Here is a 16020-nt window from a genome sequence, read left to right on the forward strand (position 1 = left end):
CCTAGAGATGAACATTAGTGTGTGTGTGTGTTGTTGGTATCATTATAAACAATGCTGCCATGACTATCCTTCTACATATATCTTTTTGACATATATTAAGATAAATTCTTAAAATCTAGGTCAGCCCTGACTGGTGTAGTTCAGTGGATTGAGCATGGGCCTGTGAAGCAAAGGGTTGCCAGTTTGATTCCCAGTCAGGGCACATGCCTGGGTTGCAGGCCAGGTCCCCAGTGGGGGGCACTTGAGAAGCAACCACACATTGATGTTTCTCTCCCACTCTTTCTCCTTCCCTTCCCCTCTCCCTAAAAATAAATATTTTTTTAAAATCTAGGTCAAAGGATATATGCATTTTAAATTATGAGAAAATGCTGCCAAACTGCCTTGCAAAGAAGTTGTACAGATTTACACCCCAGGAACATTTTAACCAATGTGATCCACACACTGTCTTTCTGCAGTATTTACGACATTGGGTATTAGCCTTGCCTAACTGCTGCTCCTACATAGTAAAAAGGACAGTCAAGACTGGCTTGAGAATGTACTCAACTATTTGTGAGGGTCTTTTTAAAAAATTTCTTTACACTTTTTGCTGCAAATCTGGGGAACTATCAGATCTTTGGCCAAGTGCATTTCCTATGCCACCCAGGGCCTTAAAAAAAGGGGGGGGCTGAGAAGCCCTTCAACTGCTGAGAAGCCCTTCATTTCCAGGTCTCAGCCTAGAATTCAGGCTCAACCTCCCTGTGAAGTCTCATCCCCCACCTCTCCTCTCAAGAGGGGCCTCAAGCTAATCTGGTCTGTAGGCTGTTACAGACCCCCAGCTAGCTCCACTTTCCCCTCCCTGTCCTTCAAAGCCCAGGCCAAGAGACCAGGAACTCCCAACAAGAAAGGGACCTACCCAGATTCTTAACCTCTGAGGCTCCCTCTTGGGACTCTGCCTGGGGGCCCTTAGAATTTTCAATCTTGATAAGGAACAAGAGCAAGCCTTAGCGGAGAAGGTTCCTTGTAAGGTTTTGTATTGTCACAGCACCTTAATTAATGTGAGGGCACAGTATTTGCTGAATAAATGCCCTTTGAACATTTCCCCCCATTCTTTGCTTTTGTACCTGCATAACTGTCGCTCCCTGGAATGCTCACCTGCCTGTGACCACCTGAGAGATCAAAATCGAAACTAGTCTCACCAGTAAATGTATCAGAAGATGCTGACAATCATTCCAGACTAAAGAAAATCAGAAGATGCTGACGATCATTCCAGACTAAAGGAATGCAAATCAGTAAAACAAGGAGACTTTTATTTTCACTTATAAGATCTAAAAAAAAAAAGTTAAAAAAAATAAGTTTGATGACATCAGTTCAGGTCAAAGTAAAAGGTAACAGACCTGCTGACACAGGTGATGAATGGACGGTCTGGAGAAACATTTTTGGAGGGCAATTTGGCAATCTGCATCTAATTTTTAAAAGACCTTGACCTAGTAATTCCATTACAAGTATACCCTTTAGATATGTTCCAAAAAAGTAATCCCAGACGCATTTATGCAAAGCAGTTTATTGGCAGCAGTGTTCATAAAAGCTGAAAACAACTTCAAGGAATATCAACAATTCCCTTAAATGTAAAAAAAAAAATTAAAGCCCACCTATACATGATGGCAGATATAGCTTTTCTCCATAGATACATAAGAAAGTATTTAAATGACTATTTCTGGGGACAAGAGAAATAGGTATTTTGTTTTCATTTTATACCTTCAGATAATGTTTGAATTTTCTAATGTTTGTGTTGCTTTGCATTTACAGCTAAGTGAGAGGCATGTAGACCGTTTGTTCTTTATATTTTTCTGAATTTCCTCTCTCACAACCATCCTAAAAATAATTATTTTTTCATCCCACCCACTTTCGAGGCTCCACAGTACCTAGGACTCATCAATGGCAGTGCAGAGCACAAGCAGATACACTGAGCACTGTGCCGTGTCTTTGTGTCTGCCCTGCTCCAGCAGATCGCAACAGCCGGTGTCCATGAAGCCTCTGTAAACCCCACTGGGTTTAGTAGCTAGCTGGTGTATACTAGGCATTCAGATGAATACCTACCTGATAAGCAATAAATGGTGATGCCAACATTAATAAAACGATTCTTCTTCTCCTTTAGGTTTAGGTCCAAAATAAACTCGGCTGATAGAGTGGGTACTCAGGAAAGTTTGACCACCCAACAAAAGGGGAGCCAAGGTGACTCAAGGTAAGTTGCTTACCAGGAAAAAGCTTTCCGTATTAAAAGCAAAGGTAAAGGTTTAGTGTGTTTCAAGGTAAGAAAATGGGTCAAGTTCTGACCTTAAAGGAAATGGTTCGTATTTTGCAAGTTGAAGGTAACCTTAAGGATCATACAATCCAGTAGCGTAAAGCTATTATTAGTAGTATTTTCAAGATGTTATTTATTTATCTTTAGAGGGGAAGGGACGGAGAGAGGGAGAGAAACATCATTGTATGGTTGCCTCTCCTGCATCCCTGCTGAGAACTGGCCTGCAATCCAGGCATGTGCCCTGACTGGGAATCAAACGGCGGTTGTTTGGTTTGCAGGCCTGCGCTCAATCCACTGAGCTATACCAGCCAGGACCAGTTATTATTATTTTTAATTCAAGTATGGTTGGCATATAATATTACATTAGTTTCATGTGGACGCTTAAAGTTTTTGTGCAGCAGAATCTTTTATTCTCCAAATGGAAGTCTTCCAGAAAACGCCTACACATAAACAAGAAATATGTAAGCTACCTCGTTCAGGAGATCATCTACAAAGCTCCGTTCGAGTGTGTTTAATTCCCTAGGATCTGAAATTCAGACATCTGGTCCTGAACTCCTGGCTCCATCACTTCCAGGCTGCCTGGCTTTAACCCAGTCCCTTATTTCCCTGAACCATTTTTCTTATCTGTAAAATGGGTATAAAGTTAGCACCTAACTTTTAAGGTTGTTGTACATAAAGAACTCAGGACAGTGCCTGGCATATGGCACATGCCCAATAAATCAAAGCTGCTTTCATTTCACTGCTGTGATTGTTTCCTCATCTGTAAAATGGGGTTAATAATAGTACTCACCTGGCAGGGTGGCTGCAAGGATTCAATGCATTAATATAAATAAAAGCACTTAGAACTGTGCTGTCTAGTACAGTAGTCACTAGCCACATGTAGCTATGGCACTTGAAAAGGACTAATCTGGGACCTGTGGTAAATGTAAAAATACATGCCAGAACCAGAAAACTTAGTACCACAAAGTAGAATATCTCGCTGATCTTTTTATGTGGATTACAATGTTGAAATAATATATTGATATAGGCGGTTAGAAAAAACATTAACTTCCCGTTCCTTTTTAATTTTTAAATGTGGCTGTTAGAAAATGTAAAATCAGACATGCGGCTTGCAATTTATTCCTATTGGACGCTGCAGCCTGAGAAGATGGCTGTCATTATAATCGCTGTCACCATTACTTAATGAGAACACAGTGGGTCCTGGAGGATGCAGCGATGAAAGGGAGAGCCCCAGCTCCTGGGAAGTTACAACCCAGCGCAGGAAAGAACTCTGCGGGGGGGGGGGGGGGGGGGGGGGGGGGGAGTGAGAGGCGTCACTTTCAGCTATTTACTTTGTCTGCCTTGGGGGCATCAAGGGGTATCCCAACCAGTACAGGGACCGAAGCCTCCAAGACGGTCAGGTTGGCACTTGTGGCCTGGAAAGGGACAAAACGGCTTTGCCAGCTCCACTTCCATGAAGACTGGGTCCTACCCTGTGCAGAGGATATATGGTGTCTTTCTTTAAGGGCTACGAGGGCCGCATTTTCCTTAACTGGAGGTGTGAGCAGGTGGGATGTCACATCACCAGCCTCACCCCAGACCCTGCCCTTGGGCCCAGAGTCCCTCTCTGGCCTGGCTATTACGCAAGCCCACATACGACCCCCGACTCCCTAGCCCCACTCTAGGCTACCCTCGGGATGCCCAGACCCTCCCCTCTGGCTCCTCAAGCCCCTCGGCCTCCCTACTAAACGTCTCAGCCCTGCCTGGCCCACCAAGTCCCACTGCTCCCCCACAGTCCCTCGGCCTCCCAAAGCCCTCGACCCATTGCTTAGTTCCCCAAACTGCCCTCAGCCTCGTCAAGACGCTCCTCAGTCCCTCCTCTGGGACTCCTCAAACTCTGCTGGATCTTGTCAGTCCCTAGCCCCACCTCTGAGATCCAAACCCTGCAAGAGACTTCTCAGCTTGCCCTTAGGCCTCCGACAACCTTCGACCCCTCAAAGTCGCCTCAGACCCCAATTTCGCTCGGCCCCTCCCAGAACTCCCCCAACGCCATAAGGCGCACCGGACGCCGCTCGGTCTGGTCCCCCCAAGCGCTGCTCGACCCCAGGCGGCCCTCCGCCTAACCTCGCAGCTTCCTGCTCAGCCCTCCCAGCGCGACCTAGGGCCGCTGCCCCACGGCTCCGCGACCGGATCGCCCGGCGCGCCCAGGCCGCCAGGCCCACCTGCGCGCTCAGCTGATTCAGCTGCTGCATGTCGCCGCCCACCGCCTCCGGCACGGGGTCCTGCCTGCAGTGCAGGCGGCCCATGGCGTCCCCCTGGCCAGGCGGCTCCCGCCGTCTCCCTCCGCTTCCTCCTCCGCCACCGACCGTCTCGCCGCTTCCGCAGCCGCACTTTCGCCACGGGCGCCGCCGACGCCGTGCTCCTCCCCGGGCCAGCGCGAGAGCGGGGCGGGGCACACCCCCGAGGAGCCACGGACACGCGGGAACGCCCGGGTGTGAGGGTGGGGCTTCACGGCGGAACGCCCTAGGGACGCCACGGACACACGCGCGCGGCCACTGTGCCCAGGGGCAACGTGGGATTCTCTACCTGGTCTCCTGCTGGGTGACTTCTGGGTGTAGCTTGGCCTTTCCGAACTTCAGTTTCATTTATCCCTACAAATGATCTCGGGGGGGGGGGGGGGGGCTAGTTCTAAAATGTCTGCAACATATCCTGACAATCAGTGGCTAGGTGCTATCATTTATCATCGTTGTTCAGTCAGGCCGAGTGTCCCTGGGAGGCCTACATCAGAGTAGAGCAGTAGGTCTCAAACTTGAGCTTTCATCAGCACCTCCTGGGGAGTTTACTCCAAGGCCCATTACTGGGTCCCACCCCCAGTGTTTGGTTAGAAAGGCCCCGGATGCAGCCTGAGAATTTACATTTCCAGCAACTCCCCAGGGTCGACACTTTGAGAACTTCTGGAGTGGAGGGTCTGACCAAAAGAAGTGCAAGGGCTGTGGTAGTGCCAGGAAAGGCAGTGGTCAAGTGGTAAGGGGAGGTTGTTGGCATAGGTGATAGTCACTGCAGCCCTGAAACACTTCCCCCCACCCAGTTCTCTTCCAAAGGACCCCTTGAGTTCCCCAGGTCCCCATTAAGAAACAGAGACAGGCTCCCTGCAATCTAGGACCTGACCTCACCTACCCCTGTGCCTAGCCTTGAGAATATGGAGGTTTTTGCCTATAGGATATGGGGCCAGGGAGGATTGGCTGGATTTCTCTGCCAGGCTTTCTCCTTTACCCTTCTGGAAAAATCCCTCTGGAAGGGTCTGAAGAAAATATCTTCTATCCAGAGGCCAAGCTCCTCACCTTTAATCATTATTTCACTCATTTATTCATTCAACAGATAATATTGAGTGCCTACTGTGGGGCAGATGCCAGGACAGGTGCTGGGACATCACAGTGAGAAAATTAGATGCAGCACCAGGTCTGGTAGAAGAGAGTTTAGTCAAGAAGGCAGACACACACATGTGAAATTCATGTGTGTGTAAAATCATTAACTGGTGCCAAGAGTACAAAGTACTTTGAAAATGTGTCCAGGGCACTTGTCCAAGTTCAAGGTAGGAGTAAACCTTTGGGTTACAGACAGGATAGGGATTGAACTCGGACTTCTTGACTCACCATCCAGGAATTTTTATTTTAGAATATTTCTAATCTTTTAAAAAAGATCTCAGACACGGAATTATATTTATTCATATCTTGAAGTGTTAAATCAACATTGTTGAAGTGTAATTTATATACAATGAAATGTACTCATTTTAAGTGTGTTTCTTTAAATTACTTCAGCTTTTTTTTTCTAACATCCTTGAGGAAACCACTGGATTTCCTTTATTTCTGCTCCTACAGTGACGGGTGCTGAGGCACTTTATAAATATTTGTGGAATGTGATTAGCTTATGTGACAGAAAATAGAGAACGTGAGAGAAGTCCCCTTGAAACTGCAGGCCAGCACTGTAGTGAGACAGTAATGGTATTGTCTTCTAGTCTTTTTCCACATGACAAGCCATTCATTGGGGTGACTGTGATTTGTTTTGCTTTTACATAATCAGGGCTCTCTCCAGCTATTAAGTTCTGTTCCTCGAAGTATGGTCCTTGAGGCAGTAGCAGGGACATTACCTGGGAGTCTGTTAGAAATGCAGATTCTCAGGCCTAATCTAGACCTGCTGATTCAGGATTTTCAACGAGATCGCCAGGTGATTGCTGGCTACATTCAGGGGTTTTTTTGTTTTGTTTTTTAAAAGATTATTTTTATTTTTAGACAGAGGGGAACGGAGGGAGAAAGACAGAAACATCAATGTGTGGTTGCCTCTCATGTGGCCCCCACTGGGGACCTGGCCCACAACTCAGGCATGTGTCCTGCCTGGGAATTGAAATGGTAACCCTTTGGTTCACAGCCCACGCTCAATTCACTGAGCTGCACCAGCCAGGGTGCTACATTCACGTTTGAAGTACAAATAATAACCATTTTTAAATGCCTGCCATGTGCAGGTTTTTTTTTTAAAACACTGAAATACACGCCATGTATGTTAATAGTCTGCATCACCTCCCTATTGTTCACATTATTTCTGTTTTCATGCTTATCAGTTGAGTTATTGCTGTTGTTTACATGTTTGCCTCCCCCACTTACTAATTATTTTGTCTTGGGCAAATTACTAAATTTTCTGTGCCTCCATTTTAAAAAAAAATTTAATGTATTGATTTTGAGCGAGAGAAAGAAGAAGGGGGAAGAGAGAGAAAAATCAATTTATTATCCCACTTATTTATGTATTCATTGGTTGACTCTTGTATGTGCCCTGACTGGGGACTGAACCCAGAACCCTGGCTTGTGGGGATGGTGCTATCACCAACTGAGCAACCTGGCCAGGGCTCCATTTCTTTTTTCAATTGTAAAAATGAAGATAATAACAGAACCTACTTGAGAAGATGAAATGAGATCATGCTCGTAAAACACTGAAAACAGCAACTGGCTCATGGTGCTCAAAAAATGCTTGTTATTATTTCAATTTTTCAACAGAACATGATAAAAAGCATCCCTTTACACAATATTTCCCTCCACATTTCTTTGGGATCATTTCTTTGGGAAAAATTCCTAGAAGGGTCCAGGAATACTATGTTCAGAGTTTCTGGGTTCAAAATAGCACAAGGATGGACAAAATTTCAAGGTAGGAAGAGGCAGGACTGTAACTGATGTCTCCGAGAACACCCAGAAATTAGCATTTCATCCTGAACAGGTTCAGACCCGTAGGCAGAGTTATGCTGTCAACAACCCACATCCCCTTAGTCCCAAGGAGAAGTCCAAGTGCTCTGAAAGAAGCCCTCAAAATCTCAGACAATACTATTCTTGGCTTAATTTATAAATGGTACAAAAACATCATCATAAAATACAGCATAATATTCCATGGACTGGCCGGGTAACTCAGTTCATTAGAATGTCATCCTAATACTCCAAGGTTTCGAGTTCGATCTCCATTCAGGGCATACAAGAAGTAACCAATGAATGCATGACTAAGTGGAACAATGAATGGACGTTTCTCTCTCTCCCCCTAAAAAATCAAGAAATTAAATACATATTCATTCCACTGAATGCCCATATCTAATTCCCATGATTACCTATTTAGGCCTTTACGATTTTTCAGTTTTATCAAGAACTTTGCAACTAGCAAAAGATAATAGATGAAAATGGTCTTTTCGGCATTCTCCTTCACAGTCCGTTCTCGGATAGAGGAAGGAGCAGTAATTACTGTTAATGTGATAACTTAGGAGCAGGAAATGCAGACCTGGGACCAGGCCTCCCTTCTAAAGAACCCCTGCCTCCAGCAGCTCCCATTTCAGCCTTAATGAGGGACCCTGCTCCCTTCATTCACTTTAAAATGTCCATGTGGAAAATAAAGGAGACCCCCTCCCCCTACCCTGCAAGTGAAAGAAGTTCATTAAGAAGTTCTTTCTCAGGCAAGAGAATTCCTGCTGGGAATTTCACCAAGGGGCCACGTTCTCGTTCTCCCGAGGAGAAAGGTTGGCCCTTCACTCTCTAAAACGCCAAAGGACATTTTTTAAAGATGAACTTTTTATGTTGAGATAACTGTAGATTCGCAGACGTTTGTAAGAAGTCATAATGAGATCTCTGTACGCTTCGCTCAGTTTCTCTCACTGCACAGACATCATGTGCTACACTGATACAGTACAGTCTCACACCAGGGGACTGGAACAGCAGAGCTACAGAGGGATCCCCCATGCTGCCCAGGGGCGTTTTAACAGAAGGGGCAAAGTCCGGGTCCTCTTCTACCAAAAAATGGTAAGAAAATTACTGTGGACATTTTCATGTTTCCAGTTATTATCCTAATCGCACCTTCCGTATCAGCACCTTTATTATAAAGGCACGTAACAAAAATACAAAATGACAGTTAGCCTAGACTTTTCAAAACACCTATGACACAAAATTTATCAACAAAGAAAGTCTAGGGAAATTTTCCAAATTCAAAGAAACTAAAAAAGACAAGTTAAGTAAATGCGGTGTGTGACCTTGGACGGAGATACACAATTGCTATAAAAAAATATTATTGGCACAACAGTGTGAATATACTTTACTAACCTGTACACTTAGAAATTATTAAAATGGTAAATTTTACTGTGTTTTGTTAAACCATAATTTTTAAAAAGACCATTATTGGGACAATTGATGAAGTTTGAATACAATGACAAATTCGGTGAGAATGTTGTATCTGTGTTTCATTCCTGAATTTGATAATCATACTTGGTTATGTAAGAGAATGTCTCTGTTCCTAAGAAGTACATGCTGGAAGTAGTTAAGGTAAAAGGGGACCACATGTCTTAAGAAAAAGCTGAGGGGACAGTGCCAACATGGCCCACGTTAACAACTGGTGACTCTGGGTAAACAGTATACAGTTATTCTTTAGATTTTTCCCGTCACTCCTTTGTACATTTGAGTGTATTTATAAAACAAATTTTTAAAAGGGGGTTAAGAAAAGTTAAATGATCTTCGTTCCCATTCTCTCACAAGGGAAATAATTTTTTACTTTTACGAATGTATCTTTGTGTACCGGCTCTGGGAGAAGTGCGGGTCATTTACATGCATTTTTCCCCCCTTAATCCCCTCCGTAAGCCCACCAGGAGGTCCAAACTCTCATCCTTGTTTTTTTGTAGGAAGGGAGACAGGTCTCAGGGAGGTGCTACCCAGACATTTGCCAGTTGGGAGCAGGACGGACAGCACCTCTAAATCTGCTCTCAGGATCGCTCTGGAATGACCTGTTAGACTTCTTCCTCCATATTATTGTTATCATTTTTGAACTATGGACTCATACACGGACTGTCTGCACCGTTCACAGCATCTTGCCTTTTCACTTAGTCTGTCTTGGAGCTCCCTCCCAATTCGTACTTACAGACTTGCTAGTTCTTTTCACAGCTGAAAAGTGTTTCATTGTATGGATAAGTCCTATGTGATTTAACCACTTAAGGTTTGCCCACGTTTTCACGATTACAGACAATGGTAGAGAAAACATGCCTACACATACAGATATCTTACGAATGACGTTACTAGGTCTCAGAATGGAACTGCTAGGTCAGTACCTTCCATTTGGATGGGAGTTGGCAAATTGCCCAAGATGATTTGAAGTTGGCCTTGTGTCACATGTCTGGGTTCTTTCTTTGTAATGAAAAAAATATTTTAAATTGATTTGAGAGAGGAAGGGAAAGAGAGAAACATATCTTTGTTGTTCCACTTATTTATGCAGTCATTGATTGAGCCTGCAACTTGGGTGTATCAGCATGATGCTCTAACCAGCTGATCCACCCAAGCCAGGGCTCAAGTAACATGTCTTCATTGAACACCTACTATGCACCACCACATCGTGCTGAGACAAAGCAGTGAACCAGATAAAAACTCCCCTGCTGGGAGGCTGTTAAGGCAGAGGAAATGAGACACTTAAAAAAAAAGGAGTTAAAAAAATAAAAATAGTAAATCGGGACCAGGCTGGACGCAAACTCAGCAACACTCAGCAATACTCGGAGCTGTGGTGAGATTATTGATTAGTTGTCAAATCGACTCTGAGCTCCCTGGAAGCCAAGGGAGAGGAGGCAATTCCACTTTTAGTTTTTTATCCTTGTACAGGTAAATGAATACAAACTTCTATGGTTGAATTTCAAGGGGAGTTCCGATTCTGATTTTTTACATAAGATATGGTGATGAACTTACTTTCCTGCCTAAAAATATTTTTCCAAACTTCAAGATTTTCTTCCTTGAGACAAAATTGAGATGTGTAATTCCTGGAGTAAAGTTTAAGCCTTTTTCAGATCTTTGGCCTAAACTCTAGTGGAAATTTAAATGTTCCTCTCTAGAAATTTGCTCTTTAAAGAGCCTTTTGGTAATTCCTAGTTTTGAGGGTGGAGGTGATAATGTCTCCAAACTTTTGGGAATCTCACCCCTTATTTCAAATTCAAGTTAGGACTCCTTTGCCTAAGAAAATAGGGGCTCAGATCTCTATTGTCTGCTTTGTTTTTCTCCTCAGGAATGCCTGCCTGGCCCTGATTAAGGCTGCAATGCAAATCCCCGCTGGGTGCTGTGAATGCAACCTGGGAGTGTAACCTTGGAGGAGCTACCTGGACAACTTTCTCTTGTAGACCCTTTTTATCCTCTTAAAGATTAGGGAGTCCATTCATTCAAGCAGCAGATATTTACTGAGCAGCTCCTACGTATCAGGCCCCTGGCCAGGTGCTGGGCACACGGCAGTGAACGCCTCAGACGACTGCACCTCCCCCATGCAGCTCACCCTCTGGGTGGGGGGCAGACTATATTTGAAGCCCCTCGAAGATATCACAGAGGGATAAAGGCCAGGAAGGAGAGAGGGGGTTGTGAGGAGGTTCAAACCTCCTGGGGGGTGGGGCAGGAGAGGAAGCCAGGTGTAAGGAGACCTGAAAGATGAATGAAAGTTGAGCAGAATTGTGACACCCTGGACAAAAGAATACAACGATCCAGAAGGAAGCCCTGGCATCTTTGGCATGTCACCCTGCTTTCTCCCCTTACTCCCCAGGTCAGCAGAACCCAATACCGTAGTTCCCACTTATCCGCGGCTTTGCTTTCTGCAGTTTCAGTTACCCATGGTCCACCGTGGCCTGAGAATACGAAATGGAAAACTCCAGTAAGCAATTCATCAGTTTTAAATTGTGCACCATTCTGAGCAGCCTGATGAAATCTTGCGCCATCCTGCCCAGGGCGTGTGAATCACCCCTTTCACCAGAGTCCCTAGGCTGTGTATGCTCCCCACTCCTTAGTCACTTAGTGGCCACCCCTGTCACTGTTCCAGGAATACTTATTTTACTCAAGAATGGCCCCAAAACACAAGAAGAGCAATGCTGGTCACTTGGACATGCCCAAGAGTAGCCTAAAGAACTTCGTTGTTTTGGTTTTTTTTTTTGAAAAGGTGAAAGTTCTTGACTTAATAAGGAGTGAAAAAGTCAGATGCTGAGGTTGCTTCTATCTGTGAAATTGTGAATAAGGAAAAAGAAATTTGCACTAGTTTTGCTATTGCACCTCAAACTTCAAAAGTTATAGCCACACCGCATAATAAATGCTTAGTTAAGATGGAAAAGACATTACAGTTGTAGGTGGAAGACATGAACAGAAAACGTGTTTCAGGAGCAACATGGACAAAGCCAAGGGCGGGTGGAAGCCAGGGAGGGAAGGTTTGGCTGGGGCAGGGTGGGGGGAGTGGTGGGGATTAAACACAGACAACTGTAATTGAACAATCAAATAATTTAAAAAAGAGAGAGAAAACGTGTTTCTATGGATGGCAATGTATTGTGCCAGAAAGCATGTGAGCATGTGTGCAGACTTTAATAAGAAATACCCTGAAACAAGTGACACCAAGCCGTTTACTGCAGATTCAGGATTAGTTTTGGCATTTTATCATCTTACATCACCCCAAGAAGAAGTGTGAGTTCAGAACATGATATTTTGAGAGAGGGAGACTACATTCACATAACTTTTATTATAGCATATTATTATAATTGTTCTACTTTATTGTTAGTGTGGTTAATTTCTTACTTATACACTAAACTTTCCCGCCATTGTGTATGTATAGGAAAAAATATGTATAATGGAGGTCAATACTATTAGAGATTTCAGGCGTCTACTGGGGGTATTAGAATGTATCTCTGAGGAGTAAAGGCAGGGGGTGGGGAACTACGGTAACAATCACTTCCCAAAGCCCAGACTGCAGGCACGGTTATCAGCATACTGTGTATATGGACTTCCTGAAGCTCTGAGGGAGAGGGCCTGTCTGGAGAAGATAAGGACAGGTCTGGATGAGGGGGCCCATCCCCTGTTTTATCCAAAACAAAAGAGAAGGCGGAGTCTGGATCCACAGCAAATCTGGGAAGCAGAATCCTTCCTTTCCAGTCCCTCAACAAAAATGACAGTAGTTATTACTACATGCCAAACTTTGTGTTAAGTACGTCCCACGTGGCTTCTTATTTAAAACTTGCAATAAACTTCTGAAGCAGATACTAGTAGGGCCAGGGAATTTGAGTGACCTTCCTAAGGTCACACAGATGTCAGAAGCCAATGCTCTAAGCCATAGGACCCCTTCACCTTCAAATCTGGGCAGCATTCTAAAACATGCAGTCCCAGGTACCATGTAGCTTTCATAACAACACAAGGAAGAAAACATTGGAAGCCCCCTTTTAAGGAAGGAATCCAAGCCTTGGAGAAGATAAGTGTGTTAGATATATTCCTTGAGTCATCAATAAATATTTATTGAGCTAGGCCCTATTCTAGGTGCTCAGTGAACAACACATAGCAGTGGTCAAACAGATAGATCAGCTGTCCCTCACTGAGCCTATTCCAGTCAGGTAGACAATAATAAGTAAGGAAATACATATCGGATAAAGATAAGTGAAGGGAGGATGGGGAGTACTAGAAGGTGAAGGTGGAGGTTTGCTGTTTTATTATTATTATTATTATTATTGATTTTAGAGACAGGAAGGAGAGAGAGGGAGAGAGAAAAGGAAACATTGATTTGTTGTTCCACTTATTTAAGCACTCATTGGTTGACGCTTGTATGTGCCATAACTGGGAATCAAACCTGCAACCTCAGCATAGCCAGAGGACACTCTAACCAACTAAACTGCTTGACTAGGGCCACTGGTTGATTCTTATATGTGCCATGACTGGGGATTGAACCTGCATGATCTGAGCTGCCTAACCATCTGAGCTACCTGGCCAGGACAAGGCTTGCTATTTTAATAGGGAGGTGAGAAGATATCTTTAATTTGAGCAAAGACATGAAGTGAAGAAGTAAGACATGCATTCTTCAGGAAGAATTCCAGGCAGAGGGGACAGTAATCGCAAAGCCCCTAAGATTAGACTGTGCTTGGAGTATTCAAGTAAAAGCAAAGGGGCTGGTCTGGTGAGAGCTGAGGATGGTGAGGGGGGATGACTAAAGATCATGGGGATTATTGGGGGCCATCGGAAGCACTTTGGCTTTTGCTCTGAGTAAGACGGGGACTCACGGGAAGGCTTTCCATAGAGACGGGCACAGCTGAAGGGTTGCAAAGACTCTTCTGGCTGCAGTGGAAGAGGAGACCCTAGGGGTCAAGGACAGAAACCATGACCCCAATAAGGAGGCTGGTGCGGTTCTCTAGTAGAGTGAGGAAGGTGATAGCTGGCACCAGGGTGGTGGAAACAGAATAGTGCTGGGGATTAGATTTTGGATCTAATTTGAAGGAAGAATTGTCAGATTTGCTGATGGCTCTGATGGAGAAGCATGAGAGAAGGAGTCAAGAATAAAACTAAGATTTTGAGCCCCATTCCACACTGTATCAGGTGCCTCATTTGACAGTGGAGGAAGCAGGTTACTGGACACCTGTATTTCCCTGTTACCATTACCACCACTGTCCCAGTTAATGGTACCTCAGGGAGAACTCTAGGCTGAGGTCTTGCTAGTGTGCGTGAAGACATGCGCGATCCCATTCAACCCTCTCCAGACCTCATCTTACAGATAGAGAAAGTGAAGCTAAGACAAATGAGGTTTCCAGTCCAGGGAACAGGTGGTAAAAGCAAGACTTTTTCAAATAGCTTTCTAAGAGGAGAAACTTATCAAGTGTGGATGAATTAAAGTGGTACCACATTTTATGATCGCCAAGTTTGGAGGGGCCATAGGACATTTCTCTAAAGAGTGAGGCATGCTATCCGTTCGAAGGCTTAGGATGGAGAAAATAATCAGTGGCTCAGGCTGAGCCCCAAGCCACAAAGACGTCACACACTCTATTTTGTGTATGTGGTGGTGGGGGGGTCTCTTCTCATAAGGACGACGGGCAGGAAGGTTGTGTTTCCTTAATCATTCCTTACATCTTTTTAAATGATTTTCCTGGGAAATTCAGGAGAGGCAAATTAGGAGTAATATTATTATTACTCTTACTAGTAACAATAATAAATAACTCAAGCATTCATTCATTGGATATCTGGAGAAATAGGGATGAAATGTTATCTATAGACAGAGACTGCTGCAGAACGAAGGGAGAGCTTTCCTGCCTTCTACTAGCCACCGCTGCGCCAGACCTCGGGGCTAAATGCTTTACTCCTATCTGATCACCTTACCAACCTGCCTGCTGGGAATCCTCCAATGAGTCTGCTTCTTAAGGTCTGACCGACTGGCCCCTGCCTCTTTCACCAGATTCCAGCGTCCTTTCCAGCTGTGCAGCCCAGTCACCGGCCTCCTCTCAGGTCTTGTGTGGGCAATGCTAGTGGTCTCACAGATCTTTAGCAAGTGCTTTTCCCACTGCCCAGAACACGTTTCCTCTCACCCCTCGGCCTGTTTAACTGCTGCCTCCCTTCCGACTTCTCCTGGACCACCACTTTCTCAGGAATATTTTCTCAGGCCCTGTGACTTGATGAATCTTTCCCCTTATGATACCATATCCTTCTCTTTTTAGCATTTAACACAATTGCAATCTCACAATTCTTCATGAGGTAAATTAAATGAACATCTATTTCTGCCCTGGCCAGTGTGGCTCAGTGGATTAAGCGCCAGCCTGTGAAGCAAAGGGTCGCCGATTCAATTCCCAGTCAGGGCATGTGCCTGGGTTGGGGGCCAAGTCTCCAGTTGTGGGTGCACGAGAGGCAACCACACATTGATGTTTCTCATCCTCTCTTTCTGCCTTCCTTCCCCTCTGTCTAAAAATAAATAAAAATCTTTTATAAAAATTAATATCTATTTTCATTACTCAATTGTAGGCTCCCAGAAGGAAGAACCAGGACTGAGTCTGTTTTTTTTTTCTCTGCTTCTTCCCCAGTCTTTACCACAATGCCTAGCATGTGGTTTAATAAAGTCAATCCACCCTGGCCAGTAGTTCAGTTGGTTAAGAGCATCATCCTGAGACACCAAGGTTGTGAGTTTGATTTCCCATTAGCACTCATACAAGAATCAACCAATGAGTGCATGGATAAGTGGAACAACCAATCAGTAACTCTCTCTCTCTCTCCTAAATCAATCAATTAAGAAAACATAAAAGATCTACACCCCTCCTCCATCAAGGCATCCCTTTCAGTGAGGGCAATAAGGAAAGAATTTCCATACGGTTTTGCAGGTGACAGAGAGAGTAGAATGCTAGCACAAGGAGGAAGGGTGTCCCTTCCTACCCCAATTCCCATCTTCACCCCAGGGACTTCTATTTTTGGAGGAGGGCAAGGAGGAAGAGATGGGAGATGCCAGGAGCA

The 16020-nt window shown here is 44.6% G+C and overlaps 1 protein-coding gene across 7 annotated transcripts in view; it reads right to left on the reverse strand.

Annotated features, from left to right (window-relative positions):
* Positions 1-4693, reverse strand: part of COMMD7 (COMM domain containing 7) — a 44296-nt gene extending 39603 nt beyond the window's left edge. For 2 of the 7 annotated variants that reach the window (XM_053671252.1, XM_053671253.1), the window contains exon 1: positions 4483-4681. In XM_053671252.1, the coding sequence (XP_053527227.1) occupies positions 4483-4566 (84 nt within the window). In that variant the 5' untranslated portion in view covers positions 4567-4681. Of the gene's footprint in view, positions 1-4482 lie in introns of all 7 variants that reach the window. The other 5 variants (XM_053671251.1, XM_053671250.1, XM_053671249.1 and 2 more) reach the window with 5 other exon arrangements.
* Between the last annotated feature and the right edge of the window lie 11327 nt (positions 4694-16020).

Source organism: Artibeus jamaicensis, unplaced genomic scaffold (assembly GCF_021234435.1).
Source record: "Artibeus jamaicensis isolate MK-2021 breed Jamaican fruit bat unplaced genomic scaffold, CSHL_Jam_final contig_685, whole genome shotgun sequence".
Taxonomy (NCBI): domain Eukaryota; kingdom Metazoa; phylum Chordata; class Mammalia; order Chiroptera; family Phyllostomidae; genus Artibeus; species Artibeus jamaicensis.